The sequence below is a fragment of the Scyliorhinus canicula genome, chromosome 24 (genome assembly GCF_902713615.1).
Source record: "Scyliorhinus canicula chromosome 24, sScyCan1.1, whole genome shotgun sequence".
Classification (NCBI taxonomy): domain Eukaryota; kingdom Metazoa; phylum Chordata; class Chondrichthyes; order Carcharhiniformes; family Scyliorhinidae; genus Scyliorhinus; species Scyliorhinus canicula.
This window is the reverse complement of record NC_052169.1, coordinates 80,007-105,554: the sequence shown is the minus strand read 5'-3', so window position 1 is coordinate 105,554 and position 25,548 is coordinate 80,007. Positions and strand designations below refer to the sequence as shown.

The 25,548-nt window shown below is 48.4% G+C and overlaps 1 protein-coding gene across 4 annotated transcripts in view; it reads left to right on the top strand.

Annotated features, from left to right (window-relative positions):
• The window catches only part of LOC119956843 (leucine-rich repeat-containing protein 49), a 153,607-nt gene that overhangs the window by 57,349 nt on the left and 70,710 nt on the right, over positions 1-25,548 (top strand). For all 4 annotated transcript variants that reach the window (XM_038784326.1, XM_038784327.1, XM_038784325.1 and 1 more), the window contains one exon: positions 14,975-15,036. In XM_038784326.1, coding sequence (XP_038640254.1) covers positions 14,975-15,036 — 62 coding nt within the window. The remainder of the gene's footprint in view (positions 1-14,974; positions 15,037-25,548) is intronic.

The window sequence follows — 25,548 nt, the reverse complement described above, 5'->3', positions numbered from 1 at the left end:
TAGAACGTGAGCATATATTAGTTAAGTCAAATGGCCTCGAACTGTTTTAATATTTTACATAACAGACTCATTCTGTTTATTTTTTGTTTTAACTGAAACACATTGAATTCCTTTGTTTACATTTGAATTGAGTAGAACTAATTTACTTCTCCTCGCTGGTGCTGTGACTAGTAATTTTACAAATTGCATATTCCTTACTGGTTGTACTTTGTGGGAGTGGGTGTGGACCTTATATTTATTGGAAAATAACCAATAGTTTTATGACTTTAATAGAGGGTCATTGCTTCCTCCCTGCAGCTACATTTCTTTGTACCAGTTATGTTAGTCTCTAAGTCTGAATAAAGATTGTAGACTTCCAGTTAACACAAATACTTTATTCAGTAGGTTTGTTCTGCTTAACTAGATATAATACAGTCAAGAGGTATGACCAGTGAAGCTGAGGTAAGCTGCCTATGCTGAGCTGTCTCTGTCTGCTGCTGCTGCTCCCTAGCCCTGTGCTTCTGAAAGAGGCGGATCGTACCTTGGGCTGGACCCTTTATACCCGTCTCTGATGCCCTCTAGTGATGCTGTGGCTATTACACCTGTCTACAGTCCCTGGTGTATGTGCAGATGTATGTACAGATGTACAGGTCACTACATCCCCCCCTTTTATTGGACATGTTTTCTAGACTGGCCTCAAGAAAACTGTAAATAACAAGTGGTGAGAATATGCAAATCTGCACATTGTGAAAATGATAAAAGTAATACAGAAACAATTAACTGTGTTGTGAGTCCATCGTGAGAAATGTCCATATTCATCTTGTGCATGTGTTGAAGTGTCGTCACAAATCTAGCCGGTCGGGTGCCTTACGGCTTCTGCTGGAGCGTCTTAACAGTGGTAGTAGGGATGATGGTTTGACGTCATCAAGAGTACTGTCTGGCGTTGTGTGGCGAAGAACGTCCTGTGGACAAATGGACTCGGTCAAGTCCAGTGTGGGAAATACTGGCATTGTAGGTCGAATCTCTAATAGATTCTGGCGGTTACGGCGTAAAAGTACTCCTGCAGACGATTTGACAATGTAGGACCGCGGTGCCTCCTGCCTGATCACTGTGGCTGACTCAGACCATCCGCCTTCTGGGTCCCTGATTCTGATGGTGTCACCTATTGTCAGTGGCTTGAGTGGGATTGCATGTTGATTGTTGTATAGTTTTTGTTTGGAGCATAGTGCCCACATGTTGTCGAGAACCAGTGCGTTGCCGGGGTCTCGGAATTGCTTTGCTGGTAGGGTTGTCCGGATGTCTCTGCCGAAGAGCATTTGCGCTGGCAACAGTCCTGAGCTCAATGGGGTTGCTCGGTACGACAACAGAGCTAGGTTGATGTCGGAACGTGACTCGGCTGCTTTGCTGATGAGTCGTTTAATGATGTGGACACCTTTTTCCCCTGTTCTATTTGATTGCGGGTAGCGATTCTGTGACGCACTATTGTCTGACCTCGACTTTTTCTTGTGTTTGTGGTATTCATTCTGTATGTCATCGTTTGTGAAAGCTGTTTTGCTTGTTTTCTCTGGAGCAGATGTGAATTCGTGAGATTCTTCATCATGCCATGGCATGTTTGTAGTCTTGTCATTGTTTCGCCGTGTGCTGGGCATTGTCCTTCACGTGCAGAGTTGTACCATGTTGTACATGTTGTTGTTTCATTGTTGTTTTTTTTTTTTTTAAATAATTTTTATTGAAAGAGTTTTTCCATACAAACATTTACCCCTACTAATTTTTAAATTATTTACAACACAATCCCTCTAGGCAAATGTCCCTCCCTCGCCCGCCCTCTCGCGCGCACCAGTCCTCCCCCCCCCCCCCCCCACCCAGGCAACCTTAACAAACAAGGCAGCCTACAGTTTCAGACATGAGCAGCGAGCAGACTTGCCCGCGTTACAGTCGTGCATGTCCCCCCACGGCCCTTGCTGCCCCCCCCCCTCCCCCCCCCCCCCTCCCTCCCCCCCCTCCCTCCCCCCCCCCCCCCCCCCCCCCCCGGGTTGCTGCTGCCACGACCCCGAACGTCTATCTCTGATCTAAAAAGTCAAGGAAAGGTTGCCACCGCCTGGCGAATCCCTGTACCGACCCTCTCAGGGCAAATTTGATCCTTTCTAGCTGAATATAGCTAGCCATATCATTAATCCAAGTTTCAACGCTTGGAGGCCTCGCATCCTTCCATTGAATTAATATCCTTCGTCGAGCCACTAGGGACGCAAAGGCCAGTATTCCGGCCTCCCTAGCCTCCTGTACCCCCGGTTCTACCCCGACCCCAAAGATCGCAAGCCCCCATCCTGGTTTGACCCTGGACCCCACCACCTTCGACACCGTCCTTGCCACCCCCTTCCAGAACCCTTCCAGCACCGGACATGCCCAGAACATATGCACATGGTTCGCTGGGCTTCCCAGACATCTGACACACCTGTCCTCACCCCCAAAGAACCGGCTCATCCTTGTCCCCGTCATGTGAGCTCTATGCAGCACCTTAAATTGAATGAGGCTCAGTCTCGCACACGAGGAGGAAGAGTTGACCTTCTCCAGTGCATCCGCCCACGTCCCGTCTTCTATCTGCTCTCCCAGCTCCCCTTCCCACTTGGCTTTCAGTTCCTCCCCTGATGCTGCTTCCGCCTCCTGCATTATCTTGTAGATGTCTGATATCTTCCCCCCTCCGACCCAGACCCCCGAGAGCACCCTATCACTCGCCCCCTTACTGGGGAGCAGGGGAAACCCCTCCACCTGCCGCCTAGCAAATGCCTTCACTTGTAGATATCTGAACATGTTTCCCGGGGGGAGCTCAAACTTCTCCTCCAGCCCTCCCAGGCTCGCAAACCTCCCCTCTATAAACAGGTCCTTCAGCTGCCGTATGCCCACCCTGTACCAGCTCTGAAATCCCCCGTCGATGTTCCCCGGGATGAATCTATGGTTCCCTCTTATTGGCGCCGCCAACAGACCTCCCATTTCCCCCCTATGTCGCCTCCACTGCCCCCATATCTTGAGGGTGGCCGCCACCACCGGGCTCGTGGTGTACCTCGTGGGGGGGAGCGGCCATGGTGCCGTTACTAGGGCCCCCAGGCTTGTGTTGCCACAGGACGCCCTCTCCAATCGTTTCCAAGCTGCCCCCTCCCCTTCCATCATCCACTTGCGCACCATTGACACATTTGCCGCCCAGTAGTACCCCGAGAGATTGGGCAGTGCCAGCCCTCCACTGTCCCTACTCCGCTCCAAAAAGACCCTCCTCACCCTTGGGGTGCCATGCGCCCACACGTAGCTCATGATGCTACTCGTCACCTTTTTGAAGAAGGCCCTAGGGAGGAAGATGGGCAAGCACTGAAATAAAAACAAGAACCTTGGGAGGACCGTCATTTTGATTGACTGCACCCTCCCCGCCAGCGACAACGGTACCATGTCCCACCTCTTAAATTCCTCCTCCATCTGTTCCACCAGCCTGGAAAAGTTCAACTTGTGGAGGGTCCCCCAGTTCCTTGCCACCTGCACCCCTAAGTACCTAAAGCTCTTTCCTGCTCGCTTGAAGGGGAGTCTCCCAATACCCTCTCCCTGGTCCCCCGGGTGTATCACAAAAACCTCGCTTTTGCCCAAATTTAGTTTGTACCCCGAGAAGTCCCCAAACTCTGCTAATAGTTCCATTATCTCCGGCATTCCCCCTTCTGGGTCTGCCACGTACAGCAGTAGATCATCCGCATACAGCGATACTCGATGTTCCTCCCCTCCCCTAGTCAGTCCTCTCCACCCCCCTGAACCCCTCAGTGCCATCGCCAACGGTTCAATCGCCAGTGCGAAAAGTAGGGGGGATAGGGGACATCCCTGCCTGGTCCCTCGGTGGAGCCCGAAATACTCCGACCTCCTCCCGTTTGTCACTACACTCGCCGTCGGGGCCGAGTAGAGCAACTTCACCCACTTAATAAACCCTTCCCCAAACCCAAACCGTTCCAACGTCTCCCACAGGTACTCCCACTCCACCCTATCGAATGCCTTCTCCGCGTCCAGCGCTACCACTATCTCAGCCTCCCCCTCCACTGCCGGCATCATAATTACATTCAGCAATCTCCGCACGTTCGTGTTGAGCTGCCGCCCCTTCACGAACCCCGTCTGGTCCTCATGGATTACCCCTGGCACACAATCCTCTATTCTAGCTGCCAGGATCTTTGCCAGCAACTTGGCATCCACGTTCAGAAGCGAGATAGGCCTGTAGGACCCGCACTGCACGGGGTCTTTATCCCGCTTCAATATCAGGGAGATCAGAGCCTGCGACATTGTCGGGGGCAGAACCCCCCCCTCTCGCGCCTCATTAAAGGCTCGTACCAGTACCGGTCCCACCAAGTCCACATTTTTCTTATAGAATTCCACCGGGAACCCATCTGGCCCCGGCGCCTTCCCCGCTTGCATCTGACCTATTCCCTTGACTAGCTCCTCTAGCCCTATTGGCGCCCCCAGCCCTTCTACCAGCCCCTCCTGGACCCTTGGGAACCTCAATTTGTTTAGGAAGTCCTCCATTCCCCCTCTCCTCGTCGGCGGCTCAGACCGATACAACTCCTTGTAAAAATCCCTGAAGACCCCGTTCACTTCTTGCCCCTTCTGCACTACCTTCCCGCCCCTCTCCTTCACTCCCCCAATCTCCCTAGCCGCATCTCGTTTGCGAAGCTGGTGTGCCAGCATCCTGCTCGCCTTTTCCCCATACTCATAGACCGCGCCCTGTGCCCTTCTCCACTGCGTCTCTGCCTTCCTGGTGGTCAGCAGGTCGAACTTGACCTGCAGGCTGCGCCGTTCTCCCAGCAGCCCCTCCTCTGGTGCCTCCGCATATCTCCTATCCACTTCCAATAGCTCCCCCACCAGCCTCTCCCTCTCCTGCCTCTCCTTTCTTTCTCTGTGCGCCCTTATGGAGATCAGCTCTCCCCTGATCACTGCCTTCAGGGCCTCCCAGACCATCCCCACCTGCACCTCACCCGTGTCATTCAAGTCCAGATAGCTTTCAATGCTCTTCCGGACCCTTTTACACACCTCGTCGTCCGCTAACAGCCCCACATCCAGCCGCCACAGCGGGCGCTGGTCCCGCGCCTCCCCCATTTCCACATCCACCCAATGCGGTGCATGATCAGAGATCGCAATGGCCGAGTACTCAGCTTCCCGTACCCTCGGGATCAGCCCCCTGCTCAACACGAAGAAATCGATTCTGGAGTACACTCTATGGACGTGGGAGAAAAAGGAATACCCCCTCGCCCTCGGCCTACCAAACCTCCATGGGTCTACTCCTCCCATCTGCTCCATGTACCCCCTCAGCACTTCTGCCGCTGCCGGCCTCCTATTGGTCCTTGAGCTCGATCTGTCTAGCCCGGGGTCCAGCACTGTGTTAAAGTCCCCCCCCATGATCAAGCCCCCTGCCTCCAGTCCCGGAATGAGGCCCAATAGGCGCCTCATAAAACCCGCGTCATCCCAGTTCGGGGCATATACGTTGACCATCACCACTTTCTCCCCCTGCAGCTTACCCTTCACCATCACATACCTACCCTCCTTATCCGCCACCACCTCCTCCGCCACGAACGACACCCTCTTTCCCACCAGAATCGCCACCCCCCGGTTCTTTGCGTCCAATCCAGAGTGGAACACCTGTCCCACCCACCCCCTTCTCAGGCGAACCTGGTCCACTACCTTCAGATGGGTTTCATTGTTGTTGTTTGTGTCGTTTCTGTCTTTGTTGTTTTCGTTGGCGTTCGTGTTGTTGTCGTTCTTGTTCTTTTTGTCGCGCTTGTTGATTCTGTTTTCGTTGTTTTCGCTTTTATCTTTGTTATTTTTCTTGTCGTGTTTGTTGTTTCTGGGATTCTTCTTGTTGCTTTTGTTCTTGTTGCGCTCCATGTTTTTATTTCTGATGTGCTTCTTGCCGTTTTTGTTCTTGTTGCGCTCAGGATTTGAGACATTGTCACAGTTATTGGTATCAGTGTCCTTTGTGGTCTCTGCTACATTGAGCATATCTTCTTGAGAATTATGAGAATGATCTGATGTTGGTGACATCAGTCATTTGTGGTGGATTCGATTCCTCTTCTTTGCTTACTTGGTGCTCCTCTTCCAGAGTCATTTCTGGTTTGCTCCTCTTCTGGAGTTATTTCTGGTTCACTTGAATCATCATTGATTTCTTTGTGCTCCTCTTCTGGAGTTATTTCAGGTTCACTTGAATTAACATCAAGATCATCTGTGATCTCTTTGTGCTCCTTTTCTGGAGTCAAAATCTTCAAGATTTCTATTGATGCGGTCTCTCTGGACTCGTGGTGGCTGTCCTCTGATTATTGCGTGCTCTGTGCAGACGAGCTGAGATATGTCAGTCTCGCTGTGATCCTGCACATCCTGTATGGGAATTGTGATTTCTTCGTCACTTGTCTCACATACAGTGGGTAGACATTCAGTGTCTTCTTCTGGTGGCTCAAATAAGCTTGATAGATCTTCATGGTCTTGTACATGCATGGCGTTCGCTATGGAGTGTTTGCTTGCTTCCATTTTTGAGTCTGTCACCGAGCTGTCTGTGGAGGCTTGTGTCACTCTCTTTGTGGAGGCTTGCGTCGTTCTCTTTGGGGAGGATTGCGTCGCTCTCTTTGTGGAGTCCTTCATTGCTCTCTCTGTGGAGTTTGTCATCGTTCTCTCTGTGGAGTCCTTCATCGCTCTCTCTGTGCAATCTGTCATCGCTCTCTGTGTGGAGTCATGCAGTGTTCTCACTGTAGAGTTGATCTGTGCTCTCTCAACGGAGTTGTTCTGTGCTCTCTGTGTGGCGTCGTCTTCGTCTTGGGTATTGCTGTCATCCAATGTATCGTCGATCTGCCATGGCATCATGGTGTTGGATTCACCTACCATGAGAAGAGTCGTATTGGGCTGTTCAACCGTGTTGCTGATGCTGTGATCAGGATCTCCGATTAACTCAACCATGTCTGAGCAGTATTGTGTGTATTGTTCGATAGACAAATCATCACTTTTTGTTTCGGAGTTGTGATCGTTCTCTTCATGTTCAATGAACAAATCATCTTCTTGTGTGGAGGCTGGGACCCTTCGTGGTGTGTGGACCACTCTCTGTCTCTTGGCGCCAAGCCCCAGCATAATCCTGCACTCATGAATCGGAATGTCATATATGCTGGGCTGAAGATTCCCTATTCCGAAGAACTCATCGCCGAGTTCTTCACGGTACAAGACCTCTAGTTGCGGTTCGGATTTGGTACTGGGGTAGCAATCTCCCAAGATTAAATCTTCGTCTGAGTCGTAGTCTGCAAGGACCATATCATCTTCTGGGGCAGTGCTAACTGCTTGTTCTAGGGTGTTGTGAAAGTTATTTTTAACTGCTGGTGTAAGTTCGGGCATTGTTCTGTCTTTTGAGGCAAGAAATTTGGGTTTTGCAGCTTTAAATTTCTTTTTGTTCATTTTCATGCATTTCCCTTTTAAGTGGGAGTGGTCCTGGTAATCTGACGTCATGACGCTAGTGACGTCATATGCAGGACTCGATTGCGCATGCGCAATTCCAGTTTCCTTTACTATGCGCTCTTGGCACAACCTTCCTCAAGATGGCTGCCGCTCAGAACTTCCATCTTCTTCTGTTTCAACCCTGTCTCTGCCTCGTGGTAAGTTTTGTCGCCTTTTTTTCTGATTTTCTTTTCTAGACACTGATTCTGTGTTTGTAAAGACTGACAGTATTGATTTTGTTTTTGTTCATAAGCAAGGCATTTCTGTATAGCGATTTCTAGAGTTAGATACTAATTTTGTGAAAGTTCTTCCCTCAAATTTTTATCAGATAGTCCAGAAATTAATTGATGCATTATCACAGTGTCTCTGAAATCAGCATGATCATAGCCTTGGGGTATTAACTTGAGATTTGTAATAAAATCAGAGATGGGCCCTCCGTTTCTCTGACAAGAGTTAAATCTTTCCAGCATCTCACCAGCCTGACTGTTAAGTGTTTAGCACATTTTTTGAGTATTATTTCTACTTTGGAATTGTCTTCACCTTCTAAGTAATTAAAGCAATTTTAGATTTCTCTAGCTCCATGTTGAGAGTAGTAGGGCTATTTCCGTTGTATCAGAGGCAGTGCTTAAATCATTAGCTGTGATAAATATTTGGAACATCTGTTCAAACATTTTCCAGTTATAACTTTTTTTTTAACAGACAATTTTATTGAGGTATTTTTCTGCGAGTACCACTCTCGCAGATAGACCCGCCTATTCTTCCTCCCTACTCTACACTATTCTTACCCCCCCTCTGCTGATGATTAGTTCCCTGCGAAGAAGTCGATGAATGGTTGCCACCTCCGGGCAACCATTCATCGAACCCCGATAGTGATTCTCATAAGGCGAACTTGATTTTTTTCCAAGCCGAGAAAGCTTGCCATGTCCGACAGCCATACTTCGGTCTTTGGGGGCTTTGAGTCCCTCCAGGCCAACAGTATCCGTCGCCGGGCTATCAGGGAAGCAAAGGGCACAACGTCGGCCTCTATCCCCTCCTGTACTCCCAGATCTTCCGACACCCCAAAAATCGCCACCTCTGGATTCATCACCACCCTTGTTTTCAGTACCCGGGATAGGACGTCCGCAAATCCCTACCAGTATCCCCTGAGTTTTGGACACGCCCAGAACATGTGGACATGGTTCGCTGGTCCTCCCCCACATCTAGCACACTTGTCCTCTAGCCCAAAGAATTTGCTCATCCGGGCCACCGTCATGTGGGCCCGGTGAACCACCTTGAACTGAATCAGGCCGAGCCTGGCACATGTTGCGGTTGCATTTACCCTCCTCAGAGCGTCTGCCCACACGCCTCCCTCCAACTCCCCACCAAGCTCCTCCTCCCACTTAAGTTTCAGTTCCTCGGTCCCTGTGTCCTCCGCTCCCATAAGCTCCTTATAAATATCTGAGACTCTCCCCTCTCCGACCTCACTACTGGAAATTACCCTGTCCTGGATCCCCTTCCAGTTATAACTTAAATTACTGGTTGTTTCCAGCCGCCATGGAGTTCCAACAAGTTCCATCGAATCAGTACGTCGAGGATCCATTTGCTGCGCAGTCCTCCACAGTCGAATATCCGGTTTAAGTTTTTCTTCTCTTGCTGATGTCTAGCTAGATTTCTGAAATCACTCCTGGTATCATATGTTATTCTCTAAGTCTGAATAAAGATTATAGACTTCCAGTTAATACAAATACTTTATTCAGTAGGTTTGTTCTGTTTCCAGACCTTAACTAGATATAATACAGTCAAGAGGTATGACCAGTGAAGCTGAGGTAAGCTGCCTATGCTGAGCTGTCTCTGTCTGCTGCTGCTGCTCCCTAGCCCTGTGCTTCTGAAAGCGGCGGATCGTACCTTGGGCTGGACCCTTTATACCCGTCTCTGATGCCCTCTAGTGGTGCTGTGGCTGTTACATCTGTCTGCAGTCCTGGTGTATGTGCAGATGTATGTACAGATGTACAGATCACTACACCGGTCTGCCAGTCAATCCTCGTATTGATAAACGGCTGCCTTGGAGCTGCCTGCAGAGAATGTTCTTTTCCTAGATTTCAACTTCTGTCAGCATTTCTTAAGTTAAAATCTTTGACCTGCTTCTTCAAGTACCAATTACACGCTATAGATAAGTTCATTGTCTGGTCTTACAATTGGAATGTTTTTGGCAAGTTTCACAAATGAGGATGGAACTGAATATGCAAATGTATTAGCTGAGAATATGGAACAACTGTGTAAAGATAACAGTAAGAAAGAAATTGGTTCTGAATAAAGTAGGCAAATGCAAGGTACACAAATCATTAGCTGTGATGGTATGCATTCCAGATTGTTTAGAAAAACAGTCAGAAAAGATAGCAATAACTCCAGGCAGAATCTTTCAATATTCCTTGCATGTGCTGTGCAAATATAAGAACATAAGAACATAAGGACTAGGAGCAGGAGTAGGCCATCTGGCCCCTCGAGCCTGCTCCGCCATTCAATGAGATCATGGCTGATCTTTTGTGGACTCAGCTCCACTTTCCAACCGAACACCATAACCCTTAATCTCTTTATTCATCAAAAAACTATCAATCTTTATCTTAAAAACATTTAATGAAGGAGCCACAACTGCTTCACTGGGCAAGGAATTCCATAGATTCACAACCCTTTGGATGAAGAAGTTCCTCCTAAACTCAGTCCTAAGTCTACTTCCCCTTATTTTGAGGCTATGTCCCCTAGTTCTGCTTTCACCCGCCAGTGGAAACAACCTGCCTGCATCTATCCTATCTATTCCCTTCATAATTTTTTATGTTTCTATAAGATCCCCCCTCATCCTTCTAAATTCCAACGAGTACAGTTCCGGTTTACTCAACCTCTCCTCGTAATACAACCACTTCAGCTCTGGGATTAACCTAGTGAATCTCCTCTGCACACCCTCCAGTGCCAGTACGTCCTTTCTCAAGTAAGGAGACCAAAACTGAACACAATACTCCAGGTGTGGCCTCACTAACACCTTATACAATTGCAACATAACCTGCCTAGTCTTAAACTCCATCCCTCTAGCAATGAAGGACAAAATTCGATTTGCCTTCTTAATCACCTGTTGCACCTGTAAACCAACTTTCTGCGACTCATGCACTAGCACACCCAGGTCTCTCTGCACAGCAGCATGCTTTAATATTTTATCGTTTAAATAATAATCCCGTTTGCTGTTATTCCTACCAAAATGGATAACCTCACATTTGTCAACATTGTATTCCATCTGCCAGATCCTAGCCCATTCACTTAACCTATCCAAACCCCTCTGCAGACTTCCAGTATCCTCTGCACTTTTCGCTTTACCACTCATCTTAGTGTCATCTGCAAACTTGGACACATTGCCCTTGGTCCCCAACTCCAAATCATCTATGTAAATTGTGAACAATTGTGGGCCCAACACGGATCCCTGAGGGACACCACTACCTACTGATTGCCAACCAGAGAAACACCCATTAATCCCCACTCTTTGCTTTCTATTAATTAACCAATCCTCTATCCATGCTACTACTTTACCCTTAATGCCATGCATCTTTATCTTATGCAGCAACCTTTGACACCTTGTCAAAGGCTTTCTGGAAATCCAGATATACCACATCAATTGGCTCCCCGTTATCTACTGCACTGGTAATGTCCTCAAAAAATTCCACTAAATTAGTTAGGCACGACCTGCCCTTTATGAACCCATGCTGCGTCTGCCCAATGGGACGATTTCGATCCAGATGCCTCGCTATTCCTTCCTTGATGATAGATTCCAGCATCTTCCCTACTACCGAAGTTAAGCTCACTGACCTATAATTTCCCGCTCTCTGCCTACCTCCTTTTTTAAACGGTGGTGTCACGTTTGCTAATTTCCAATCCACCGGGACCACCCCAGAGTCTAGTGAACTTTGGTAAATCATCACTAGTGCATCTGCAATTTCCCTAGCCATCTCTTTTAGCACTCTGGGATGCATTCCATCAGGGCCAGGAGACTTGTCTACCTTTAGCCCCATTAGCTTGCCCATCACTCCCTCCTTAGTGATAACAATCGTCTCAAGGTCCTCACCTGTCATAGCCTCATTTCTATCAGTCACTGGCATGTTATTTGTGTCTTCCACTGTGAAGACCGACCCAAAAAACCTGTTCAGTTCCTCAGCCATTTCCTCATCTCCCATTATTAAATGGAGAAGTTAAACATTTGTTGGATCACTCGCTGAATAAAACGCTGCCTCATGGGTCACTCGGGTAAATAACCCAGTGCCTCATGGCTCACACTGGTAAATAACCCAGTGCCTCATGGCTCACACTGGTAAATAACCCAGTGCCTCATGGGCCACACTGGTAAATAACCCAGTGCCTCATGGGTAACTCGGGTAAATAACCCAGTGCCTCATGGGCCACACTGGTAAATAACCCAGTGCCTCATGGGTAACTCGGGTAAATAACCCAGTGCCTCATGGGTCACACTGGTAAATAACCCAGTGCCTCATGGGTAACTCGGGTAAATAACCCAGTGCCTCATGGGTAACTCGGGTAAATAACCCAGTGCCTCATGGGTCACACTGGTAAATAACCCAGTGCCTCATGGGTAACTCGGGTAAATAACCCAGTGCCTCATGGGTCACTCTGGTAAATAACCCAGTGCCTCATGGGTCACACTGGTAAATAACCCAGTGCCTCATGGGCCACTCGGGTAAATAACCCAGTGCCTCATGGATCACTCGGGTAAATACCCAGTGCCTCATGGCTCACACTGGTAAATAACCCAGTGCCTCATGGGCCACTCGGGTAAATACCCAGTGCCTCATGGGCCACTCGGGTAAATACCCAGTGCCTCATGGGTAACTCGGGTAAATACCCAGTGCCTCATGGGTCATGCGGGTAAATACCCAGTGCCTCATGGACCACTCGGGTAAATATCCAGTGCCTCATGGACCACTCGGGTAAATACCCAGTGCTTCATGGGTCACTCGGGTAAATAACCCAGTGCCTCATGGGCCACTCGGGTAAATACCCAGTGCCTCATGGACCACTCGGGTAAATACCCAGTGCCTCATGGGTCACTCTGGTAAATACCAGTGCCTCATGGGCCACTCGGGTAAATAACCCAGTGCCTCTTGGGTCACTCGGGTAAATACCGAGTGCCTCATGGGTCACTCGGGTAAATACCCAGTGCCTCTTGGGTCACTCGGGTAAATACCCAGTGCCTCATGGGTCACTCGGGTAAATACCCAGTGCCTCATGGGTCACTCGGGTAAATATCCAGTGCCTCGTGCGTCACTCGGGTAAATACCCAGTGCTTCATGGGTCACTCGGGTAAATACCCAGTGCCTCATGGGTAACTCGGGTAAATACCCAGTGCTTCATGGGTCACTCGGGTAAATACCCAGTGCCTCATGGGTAACTCGGGTAAATACCCAGTGCTTCATGGGTCACTCGGGTAAATACCCAGTGCCTCATGGGTCACTCGGGTAAATACCCAGTGCCTCATGGGTCACTCGGGTAAATACCCAGTGCCTCATGGGTAACTCGGGTAAATACCCAGTGCCTCATGGGTAACACGGGTAAATACCCAGTGCCTCATGGGTAACGCGGGTAAATACCCAGTGCCTCATGGGTAACTCGGGTAAATACCCAGTGCTTCATGGGTCACGCGGGTAAATACCCAGTGCCTCATGGGTCACTCGGGTAAATACCCAGTGCCTCATGGGTCACTCGGGTAAATACCCAGTGCCTCATGGGTCACTCGGGGAAGTAGCACAGTCGTGTCTCGTGTTCAGCTGTTAAATAATTTGTGTGGATAACAACTGTTGCTCATTTTGGGACACTCACTGGGTAGTAGCGACACTTGCTTTTGAAGTGACCCTGACATTGATCTTGACCACATCAGCCAAGTAGTGATCAATTAGCCATAATTCTTCAAGGAAGTGTCTATCTTGACACTATTGTTATGTATTATCTTAGGAGTGGGAGCGTTAATAAGGCTTTGCTCCTGATCCAGGTTTTTGGGAGATGACTTAAAAAACTTAATTGATATCATGAAATTGTGGGAACCTGTCTTTGATTAAAGTGGCTGGCTCATACCCCCGTAGTCTAATGTGTGTTGGTCATAATGTTTTTGAAACTGGTTTGTTTCTAAAATTGCAGTTAGCTTTGTAATAAAGATGTGGAACTGTGATCATTCTTTCTGGATGTTCTAACTCGTATATTGAATATCCATAGATTCATCATGTGGAATTTCTGCCTGTGACATGGTGCAAGTTAGCAGCTGAGAATGGAGGATAGTTTGGGCAGTGAGGCCTAGCACTGCCTAAATGCTCAACCTGAGCCTCCATTCCATGCTCCTGTAAGGACTGTCCTGGCTTGTCCCTCACTCGCCTTTCAGTGAAGTATAAATACTGGCACAGATCAGTTGCTGTGAATGACCTATGCTATAAATTTGAGGTAACCTAGGTCTTAGTCTGCACTGATGTCTACAACAGTTACTATATCAATCTTTTGGTTATTTCTGCCCCTTTAAATACATTAGTAATTTGGCGATGCAGCATCACTGGCAATTTGCAGCAGAACATTGATGGGCACCTTCTCGACACCATCAGGGAGATGGATGCAAGCCACACCTCGCTGGAACATTCCTGAAGAATCCGTCTAAGATCTTAGAATAATATAATAATCTTTATTATTGTCACAAATAGGCTTACACTCTGAGAATTCAGAATGTTCAATTCAGCGAACAAGCGCGTCTTTCGGGACTTGTGGGAGGAAACCGGAGCACCCGGAGGAAACCCACACAGACTCGGGGAGAACGTGCAGACTCCGCACAGACAGTGACCCAAGCCGGGAATCAAACCCAGGACCCTGGCGCTGTGAAGCAACAGTGCAAACCGCTGTGCCACTGTGTTGCCCTGATTTATAAAATAAATCTTGCGTGTTCTCAACATCACAGAATTTATTTACATGTTTTGTTACTTGGTTTTGATATGTATTACTTATGTTATATAGACCTTTGCTTTTGAACTAAATATAAAAAATATAAAGCTCCACTGACATGAATGAATAAATAGCATATGGAACTGAAAAAAAAATTCCACTGCTTTTTTTACGGGGGCACAACAAAACTATAGCCCGCAGTTCAATAGAAGGGGCTGCTTGTTAGTGGCAGCTTTAAAAGCCAATTGATGGTCCTGCACACTGATTACTCTGGTTTCTTCTGCGTCTGAAATGCTGATGCAGCAGGCTGCTCCTCCTGAGAGCCCATGCGGTGAGAGAGGAGCTGCATCCCTACACTTTACCCAGCAAATACATCAGCTTGAGTACATCTCTGTATTCGAGCATTCTCCTGCAATGCTTAGTTACAAGCAGGAAGCACAGCTCACTGCAAGCAAAAACCAATGAAAAGACTGCAGTAAATGGAGCTGCAGGAACCCATCCAAAGGGCTGCTGGGATGTTCAGCACATTATTGCTGACGACTCCCTGTTCATTTTTCCTTTGCAGAGAGATGCAGACACATTACCTCATCTCCAAAGATTCTTCCTCAGCTTTAACAACATATCCAGGTAAGAGCTACATTTTTTAAGCCATTAAAAACACTGGTTACTCTCAAAAGCATAAGTTTTCACTTTGTTAAAGTACAGAACCCTTTCTTATTAGTAGGTACAGAATATCTTCAAACAATTTTGCATTTCACCCTGCTCGATGCATTTCAGTCACGATGAAATATTAGTTAACTTAAGACAATATTGATTAAATCTAATGATTTTTTCAAACGTGCCGGCCTTTATTTTGGATCATTACTGCCTTACATACTCAGCTAGAATTTTAATTGCTCGGAAATTTCAGTCAGAGCATGTTCACTGCAGACATTTATCAGTGACTCAACGAAGGGCATTTATAGACCAGGAATTGTGCAGCAACAGACAAATGCTCCTATTTTGTTATGCAAATGCGTATTTTAGTACACACAGCATTAAGCATTATTTACTATCAATATTAAAATTATCTGCCTTTGCACAGTTTGTTTATTTGTGATGAAATGATTATTGACTAAATTGTACACAAGTTAGGCACTTACCCATATTTGTAACATGCAGGATGTGGCTAATAATGTTCTAAATTTATTACTAATCATCACTGAACGTTGATGTGGGTACAAAGCAGTGAACTATAACAGGAGTGTCTTTGTAGAAACAATTTGCTTTTAAATCTGAATGATCTAAATAACTTAATTCAGATTTAAATGTGTGCACTGATATTGATTTGCAATAACCTAACACCTGAAGTTACCTTTATTTACTGTTTGTCACATGAAGGTCATGTGTTGAACCAGAAATGAATTTGTCCATTTAAGGGAAAAATTGAATGAGACCCCTTGACTGTCATCTATATTTTATAGCTGATCGTGGACAGCCACCTTTCCATTAGCAGTTCCATTATTGAAAATACTGCTCTATAATGCATGATATCACCAAGATTCAAGAGAGTAGGAGAAAAAGATTGAAGGACATCAGGAAATTATATTTTACTGATATGGAAATGTGGTGTTATAAAGGTTGTACATTGTAGAAGGCAGGAAAGACAGAGGAAGGTGAGGAATTTTATAGATAAATTGAGAAGGCTGTTTTTAAAAAAAATGACTTTATTGGGTTTATTAATCGAGGAATAGAGTATAAAAGCAAGGAAGCTATGCTAAATCTTTATGAAATGCTGGTAAAGCAGGAGCTGAAGAATTATTTTCAAATCTAGGCACTACATTTTAGGAAGAATATTAGGCCTTAGAGATTGCAGAAGAGATTTAGTAGAATGGTGTCAGGGATGAAGAACTTGAGTTATACAGAGTGGCTGATGACGCTCTTCTCCTTTGAGAATGTAAGATAAAGAGAAGGTTTGACTGAGGTGTTCAAAATCATGATTTCTTCAGATGAAGGATTGGAAACCAGAGGTGACATGAGAAACATTTTTGTTCTGTGGTGAGGTTGTTAGGCTCTGAAACACTGCCTGTAAAGGTGGTGGAACGCAATGGTAACTTTCAAACGTGAATGGGAACAGAATATCGGATTGTGGAGAAAGAGACAATCGGATAGCTCTTCCACAGACTTAGCGCAGGTGAGCTGAATGGCCGTCTATTTTGTATCATTCCAACATTCTATGGTTCTTTAAGAACTATTCCACAACATAGAACATAGAACAGTACAGCACAGAACAGGCCCTTCGGCCCTCGATGTTGTGCCGAGCAATGATCACCCTACTTAAACCCACGTAACCCGTATACCCGTAACCCAACAACCCCCCCCTTAACCTTACACTATGGGCAATTTAGCATGGCCAATCCACCTAACCCGCACATCTTTGGACTGTGGGAGGAAACCGGAGCACCCGGAGGAAACCCACGCACACACGGGGAGGACGTGCAGACTCCACACAGACAGTGACCCAGCCGGGAATCGAACCTGGGACCCTGGAGCTGTGAAGCATTGATGCTAACCACCATGCTACCGTGAGGCCCCCAATATTTAAAAACTTTGGGAATGAAGCTTCCCCAGTGGGCTCAGTGAGTTTATCCATATCCCAAACCAGTTTCCATTCTGTGTTGCGTGAGTCGACATTAGTTGGGACAATGTGAGAATTAGCCCAGCTCTCTGGGGGATTAAGAGGGGATAAATAACAGGGGTTCTTATTCCTAATTTGTATATAGTGGTCCTTTCTGGAATAGCACGGGGGAGATTAGATGAGGACAAGATTGGGCTTGGCTGTACGGCTCAAGACACAACAGCAAGTCAATACTCATTGTCAAACCGGATTTATTGCATCATGATTGTTTTGGCAAGATACTAGAAACAAAAAGTCTCTTATGACTTATTACCTAATGGAAATATTTTACTAGATATTTCACTATGGTTAGCTGCATGCTGTTGTCTTCATGACTGACCTATTGGTTTTGCACTGAGTGCTGGATTTGGTGCATTTGAGTGCTATAGTGAGAGTTTGGTGACTGAGGGAGTTAGGTGAGGAGGGAGCAAGGTGCTCCTTTCATTTAATTTCCTCAAAGAGTGAGAAGGGAGCCGGGAGTTTACAGAGAGTGCAGCTGACTGGGAGCAGAGTCGGAGGGCGGAGTTCCAGTTGGTCCACAGGGCAGCTACATTCTGTAAGGTAAGAGGGGATGGAGGCTAGGGCAGTTACATGCTCCTCCTGTAGGATGTGGGTGGCGAGGGATACCACCGGTGTCCCCGCTGACTATACCTGCGGGAAGTGCACCCAACTCCAGCTCCTCAGAGACCGTGTTAGGGAACTGGAGCTGGATGAACTTCGGATCATCCGGGAGGCAGAGAGGGTTATAGAGAAGAGTTACAGGGAGGTAACCACACCCAAGGTACAGGACAAGAGTAGCTGGGTTACAGTCAGGGGAAAGAAAACGAACAGGCAGGCCGTGCTGTTCCCTCGTGGCCGTTCCCCTTCAAAACAAGTATACCATTTTGGATGCTGTTGGGGGGATGACCTACCGGGGGAAGGCCCTAGTGGCCAGGTCTCTAGCACCGAGTCTGGCTCTGGGGCTCAGAAGGGAAGGGAAGGGGGAAGAATAGAAAAGCAATAGAATTGGAGATTCAATGGTTAGGGGAATAGATAGGAGGTTATGTGGTCACGAGCGAGACTCCCGGAAGGTATGTTGGCTCCCGGGTGCCAGGGCCAGGGATGTCTCGGATCGTGTCTTCAGGATCCTTAAGAGGGAGGGTGAGCAGCCATGAGTCGTGGTGCACATTGGTACCAATGACGTAGGTAGGAAAAGGGGTGTGGAGGTAATAAACGGGTTTAGGTAGTTAGGCTGGAAGTTAAAAGCCAGGACAGACAGTTGTCATCTCTGGTTTGTTGCCGGTGCCACATGATAGCAAGGCTAGGAATAGGGTGAGAGTGCAGTTGAACTCGTAGCTGCAGGAATGGTGTAGGAGGGAGGGCTTCAGGTATTTGGATAATTGGAGCACATTCTGGGGAAGGTGGGACCTGTACAAGCAGGACCAGAGGAGCACCAATATCCTGGGAGGGAGGTTTTCTAGTACTCGTCGGGAGGGTTTAAACTAATTTGACAGGGAAATGGGAACCGGATTTGTAGTCCAGCAACTAAGGTAGCCCATATTCAGGATGCCAAAGCGTGTAGTGAGGCAGTGGGGAGGGTAACACTGACAAAAGAGAGCACTTGCAGGCACGGAAATGGGTTGAAATGTGTATACTTCAACACAAGAAGCATCAGGAATAAGGTGGGTGAACTGAAGGCAGGGATTGGTACTTGGGACTACGATGTGGTGGCCATCGCGGAAACTTGGATAGAAGAGGGACAGAAATGGTTGTTGGAGGTTCCTGGTTATAGATGTTTCAATAAGATTAGGGGGGGGGGGGGTAAAAGAGGTGGTGGGGGGGGGGGGGTGGTAGCATTGTTAATTTTCTAACACAGTATGTAGATTGTCCGACCAGAGGGGAGGCCATATTGGATTTGGTACTTGGTAATGAACCAGGGCAAGTGATAGATTTGTTAGTGGGGGAGCATTTTGGAGATAGTGACCACAATTCTGTGACTTTCACTTCAGTAATGGAGAGGGATAGGTGCGTGCAGCAGGGCAAGGTTTACAACTGGGGGAAGGGTAAATACGATGCTGTCAGACAAGAACTGAAGTGCATAAGTTGGGAACATAGGCTGTCAGGGAAGGACACAAGTGAAATGTGGAACTTGTTCAAGGGACAGATACTACGTGTCCTTGATATGTATGTCCCTGTCAGGCAGGGAAGAGATGGTCGAGTGAGGAAGCCATGGTTGACAAGAGAGGTTGAATGTCTTGTTAAGAGGAAGAAGGAGACTTCTGTAAGGCTGAGGAAACCAGGTTCAGACAGGGCGCTGGAGGGATACAAGATAGCCAGAAGGGAACTGAAGAAAGGGATTAGGAGAGCTAAGAGGGGGCATGAAAAATCTTTGGTGGGTGGGATCAAGGTAAACCCCAAGGCCGTTTACACATATGTGAGAAATACGAGAATGACTAGAGCGAGTGTAGGTCTAGGACAGTAGCGGGAGATTGTGTATGGAGTCTGAAGAGATAGGAGAGGTCTTGAACATGCACTTTTCTTCAGTATTTACGAATGAGAGGGGCCATATTGTTGGAGAGGACAGCGTGAAGCAGACTGGTAAGCTCGAGGAGATACTTGTTAGGAAGGAAGATGTGTTGGGCATTTTGTAAAACTGGAGGATAGATAAGTCCCCCGGGCCTGACGGGATATATCCAAGGATTCTACCGGAAGCAAGAGATGAAATTGCAGAGCTGTTGGCAATGATCTTATCATCCTCACTGTCAACAGGAGTGGTACCAGGGGATTGGAGAGTGGCGAATGTCGTGCCCCTGTTCAAAAAAGGGAATAGGGATAACCCTGGGAATTACAGGCCAGTTAGTCTTACTTCGGTGGTAGGCAAAATAATGGAAAGGGTACTGAGGGATAGGATTTCAGAGCATCTGGAAAGGCATTGCTTGATTAGGGATAGTCAGCATGGATTTGTGAGGGGAAGGCCTTGCCTCACAAGTTATTGAATTCTTTGAGGAGGTGACGAAGCATGTGGATGAAGGTAAAGCAGTGGATGTAGTGTACATGGATTTTAGTAAGGCATTTGATAAGGTTCCCCATGGTAGGCTTATGCAGAAAGTAAGGAGGCATGGGATAGTGGGAAATTTGGTCAGTTGGATATCGAACTGGCTAACCGATAGAAGTCAGAGAGTGGTGGTGGATGGCAAATATTCAGCCTGGATCCCAGTAACCAGTGGCGTACCGCAGGGATCAGTTCTGGGTCCTCTGTTGTTTGTGATTTTCATTAATGACTTGGATGAGGGAGTTGAAGGGTGGGTCAGTAAATTTGCAGACGATACGAAGATTGGTGGAGTTGTGGATAGTGAGGAGGGCTGTTGTCGCTGCAAAGAGACATAGATAGGATGCAGAGCTGGGCTGAGAAGTGGCAGATGGAGTTTAACCCTGTCAAGTGTGAGGTTGTCCATTTTGGAAGGACAGATATGAATGCGGAATACAGGGTTAACGGTAGGGTTCTTGGCAATGTGGAGGAGCAGAGATCTTGGGGTCTATGTTCATAGATCTTTGAAAGTTGCCACTCAAGTGGATAGAGCTGTGAAGAAGGCCTATGGTGTGCTAGTGTTCATTAGCAGAGGGATTGAATTTAAGAGCCGTGAGGTGATGATGCAGCTGTACAAAACCTTGGTAAGGCCACATTTGGAGTACTGTGTGCAGTTCTGGTCGCCTCATTTTAGAAAGGATGTGCAAGCTTTGGAAAAGGTGCAAAGGAGATTTACCAGGATGTTGTCTGGAATGGAGTGTACGTCTTGCGAGGAAAGGTTGAGGGTGCTAGGTCTTTTCTCATTAGAACGGAGAAGGATGAGGGGCGATTTGATAGAGGTTTATAAGATGATAAGGGGAATAGATAGAGTAGACAGTCAGAGACCTTTTCTCTGGGTGGAACAAACCATTACAAGAGGACATAAATTTAAGGTGAATGGTGGAAGATATAGGGGGGGATGTCAGAGGTAGGTTCTTTACCCAGAGAGTAGTGGGGGCATGGAATGCACTGCCTGTGGAAGTAGTTGAGTCGGAAACATTAGGGACCTTCAAGCAGCTATTGGATAGGTACATGGATTACGGTAGAATGATGGGGTGTAGATTAATTTGTTCTTAATCTGGGACAAAAGTTCGGCACAACATTGTAGGCCGAAGGGCCTGTTCTGTGCTGTATTTTGCTAAGTTCTATAATATGACAGTTCCCTTCGCCAACTACAGTTCTGTGCAGAGCTAACCCCCACCTTAGATTCACTGATAGGTCCATCAGGCTGATTTTGGGGATGAAAAAATTGTCTTATGAGGAAAGATTGAGCAGGTTGGATCTATTGGAGTTTAGAATAATGAGAGGTAATCTCATTAAAACAGATAAGATTCTGAGGTGGCTTGACAGGATAGATGCTCAGAGGATCTTTCCTATTGTGGGGGGAATTGAAACCGCGGAGCTTAGTTTAAGAGGTCTCCCATTTCAGATGGTAATGAGGAGGAATTTATTCTCCAAAAGGGCGGTTCATCCTCGGAATTATCTTCCACAGAAAGCAGTGGAGGCTGGAACATTGAATATATTCAGGATTTTTGATTGCCATGGGAATCGAGGGTTATGGGACTCGGGCAGGAAAGTGGAGTTAGGGCCACAATCAGATTAGTCATGATCTCTTCAATTGGGGCGCAAGCTCAAGGGCTGAATTGCCTACTCTTGCTACACACCCAACCAAACGTAAGAAATATGTTGAGAACCAAGCTATCTTAACTCCTTAAGCCTCATTTATATCCTGCCCAAAACACCGGGAAGCAGCAGAAAATTGGATGACTCAAATGCTGGTTGCTGCAGCAACAAGCTACATGCTGGGATTGACTTCCAGGGACATCTTGTTAGGTCTCTTGTTCAGAAGGTGAGGAGAAATTGGTGGTGAATTGGTGGTGACTGTTGTGGTCAAAGCTAGAGGCTTTATATTCCCTGGTGCTGGCACTGCTATTTGGGCCAGTTTCGTCCCTCCTTTTACCGTTATCTTAATTCATGTGACCAGTTAAAATTGCATTCTGGTCCCAATCCTTGCCACCTGATCAAGCAAGTAGAACAGTGGATCCTTGGCATCTTGCTGGTGGGCGAATGATTTTAACTGTGCACCTCCTGACTTCTATCAAGTGGGTGGGGATGAAATTATCCTCATAATTTCCTACCAGTACAAGCAATAGTGCAATTATTTGGGGAAGTAAATGCAAGACATAATGTTTCAAACTAAATTAGCCGCATATTTCTATCCCTATTTTTACTGCATTCATTAGTATTTCACATACCTTCTTTCTCCACAGTGAGTGAATTATTTAAAACCTGGACTTTAGTGTAAGTCCAATGTTATCAAATCCACTTGGTTCACTGATGCCCTTTCGGGTGGAAATCTGCCATCTTTTCATGGCCTGTCCTACATGTGACTCCAGACCCACAGCAATGTGGCTGATTCTTAACTGCCCTTGGAAATAGCCTGCCACTCACTCAGTTCAATGGCAATTAGGGATGCTGGGCAACAAATGTTGGCTTTGCCAGTGACACCCACATCCCAAGAATGAATAATGAAAAGAAAGTCTGTACCCAAATCCATGTATTCGTCCAAGTTCCATATTCCTTGATACCTATTGGTCTCAGTCTTGAAAGTTCCAGATGCACTTCCGGTTGCGGTGATGAGGAGCTAAGCCACACGTTCGGTGGCTCCCGCTATTTTCGGACTATTTTTAGGGCCCGTAACGGCGTTGGACGGACTTTTCCCGGTGGGGGAAGACTTCAGCTGTGCCTCTCTGCTGTTGGATGGACTGGACCAGGAGCGGGGTGGTCAAAAAATCGGCTCTGGAGCAGAGAAAGGTGCGAGGGAGGAAGACCACGATGGCGGCGGGCGGGGAGTCGGTAGCGTGGCAGCCGTGGGCGCAGGAGCAGCAGAAGCTGCTCCATCGCTGCTTCAGGGAACTGAAAGCTGAGCTGCTGGAATCGCTAAAGGCTTCACTTGACAAGCTCACGGCGACTCAGACGGCCCAGGGGTCAGAGATCCGCGAGGTCCGGCAAAAGGCCTTGGAGAATGAGGACGAAATCCTAGGCCTGGCAGTGAAGGTGGAGTCGCACGAGGCGCTCCACAAGAAATGGCAGGCGAGGCTGGAGGAAATGGAGAACCGCTCGCGGCGGAAGAATTTGCGGACCCTAGGCCTCCCGGAGGGGCTGGAGGGAGCGGATTTGGGGGCCTACGTGGTCACGATGCTGAACTCGCTAATGGGAGCGGGGTCCTTCCAAAGGGGCTGAAGGGGGCCCATCGAGTGTTGGTGAGAAAGCCCAAGCCGAACGAGCCGCCAAGGGCGGCGCTGGTCCTGTTTCACCGGTTCGTCGACCGAGAATGTGTGCTGAGGTGGGCCAAGAAGGTTCGGAGCAGCAGGTGGGAGAATGCAGAGGTCCGAATTTACCAGGACTGGAGTGCAGAGGTAGCGAAAAAAAGGGCTGATTATAACCGGTCGAAAGCGGTGCTGCATAAGAGAGGGGTGAAGTTTGGCCTGTTACAGCCGGCGCGATTCTGGGTCACTTATAAAGACCGTCAGTACTACTTCGACTCCCCAGAAGAGGTCTGGGCCTTTGTCCAGGCAGAGAAGCTGGACTCGGACTGAGGATTGAGGGGGGTTTGGGGACTGATCTACAGTGTTCGGAGGCTCTGTTCTCCCTTGCTCTTTTGTGTTGGTTTTTGGTTTTTTTTCATGTGGGAAGGCTTGGGGGGTGTTTGGTAGACTCGTTGTGGCGAGGGCCTTCTCTTCCCGCGTTTTGGGTTGAGGGGCAGGGCTTAAGTTGGAGGCGCGGGCTATTTCCCACACTGGAGTCGGAATGGGAGGGGACTGTGTCGGTCGGGGGGAAGGGTGGTTGTGTGGCACCGGAGGGGGGGGGGGGGGGGGGTTGTTGGGGTGGCCGGGGCCAGCAGGAGTCAGCTGACTTACGGAAGCACAATGAGAGGGGTATCGCAGCTTGGGGGGGGGGGGGGGGGGGGGGGGGGGTACCGGGTTGCTGCTGGAAGGACCAAAGGAGAGCTGATGGTATTAGGAAGGGTCGGGACGAGGATCTGCCACTGTGGGGAACGAGCACGTGGTTGGCCGAGGAAGAGTTATGGCTGACCGGCGGAGAGGGAGGGTGAATAGACCCCTGATTCGGCTGGTCACATGGAATGTAAGGGGGCTGAATGGGCCGGTCAAGCGGGCCCGGGTGGTTGCACATTTGAAGGGGCTGGGGGCGGATGTGACTATGCTCCAGGAGACGCACCTTAGGGTGGCGGATCAGGTGAGGTTGAGGATGGGGTGGGTTGGGCAAGTGTTCCACTCGGGGTTGGATGCGAGGAACCGGGGGGGGTGGCGATTTTGGTGGGGAAGAGTATGTCGTTTGTGGCATCGAGCGTGGTGGCGGATAGTTGTGGCAGATATGTGATGGTGAGCGGTAGGCTCCAGGGGGAGCGGGTGGTGCTGGTTAATGTGCACGCCCCAAATTGGGACGATGCAGGCTTTATGCGGCGTATGCTGGGTCGGATCCCAGACCTTGAGGCAGGGGGTTTGATAATGGGAGGAGATTTCAATACAGTGCTGGCCCCAGCACTGGATCGCTCGAGGTCCAGGGCGGGTAAGAGGCCGGCAGCGGCCACAGTGCTGAGGAGGTTCATGGACCAGATGGGAGGGGTGGACCCTTGGAGGTTTCTGAGGCTTTCTTAGGTTTCTTAGGGAATTCTCGTTCTTCTCCCATGTCCACAAGGCTTACTCCCGGATTGACTTTTTTGTCTTTAACAGGGTGCTGATTCCGAGGGTGGTAGGTGCGGAATATTTGGCGATAGCCATTTCAGACCACGCCCCGCATTGGGTGGATTTAGAGCTGGGGGAGGGGAGGGACCAACGCCCGATGTGGAGGTTAGAGGTGGGGCTGCTGTCGGACGAGGAGGTATGCAGGCGGGTCCGGAGGTGCATAGAGGGGTATTTAGAAACGAACAATAATGGGGAGGTGCAGGTGGGGGTGGTCTGGGAGGCACTGAAGACGGTGGTTAGGGGGTAGCTGATTTCCATCAGGGCACATAGGGGGAGGGGCGAGGAGAGGGAGAGGTTGGTAGAAGAGTTGGTGAGGGTGGACAGGAGGTAAGCGGAGGTCCCGGAAGAAGGGCTATTGAAGAAGTGTCGTAGTCTCCAAGCGGAGTTTGAAATATTGACCACCAGGAAAGCGGAGGCGCAGTGGAGGAGGGCGCAAGGGTATGAGTACGGGGAGAAGGCGAGTTGGTTGCTGGCGCACCAGCTTCGGAAGCGGGAGGCGGCGAGGGAGGTAGGGGGAGTTAGGAATGGAGGAGGGAGGCTGGTGCGGTGTGCGAGGGGCATTAATGGAGTGTTTAGGACCTTCTATGAGAAGTTATACTGGTCAGTGCCCCCAGGGGAGGAGGGAGGAATGGACCTCTTTTTGGGCAAGCTGGAGTTCCCGAGAGTGGGGG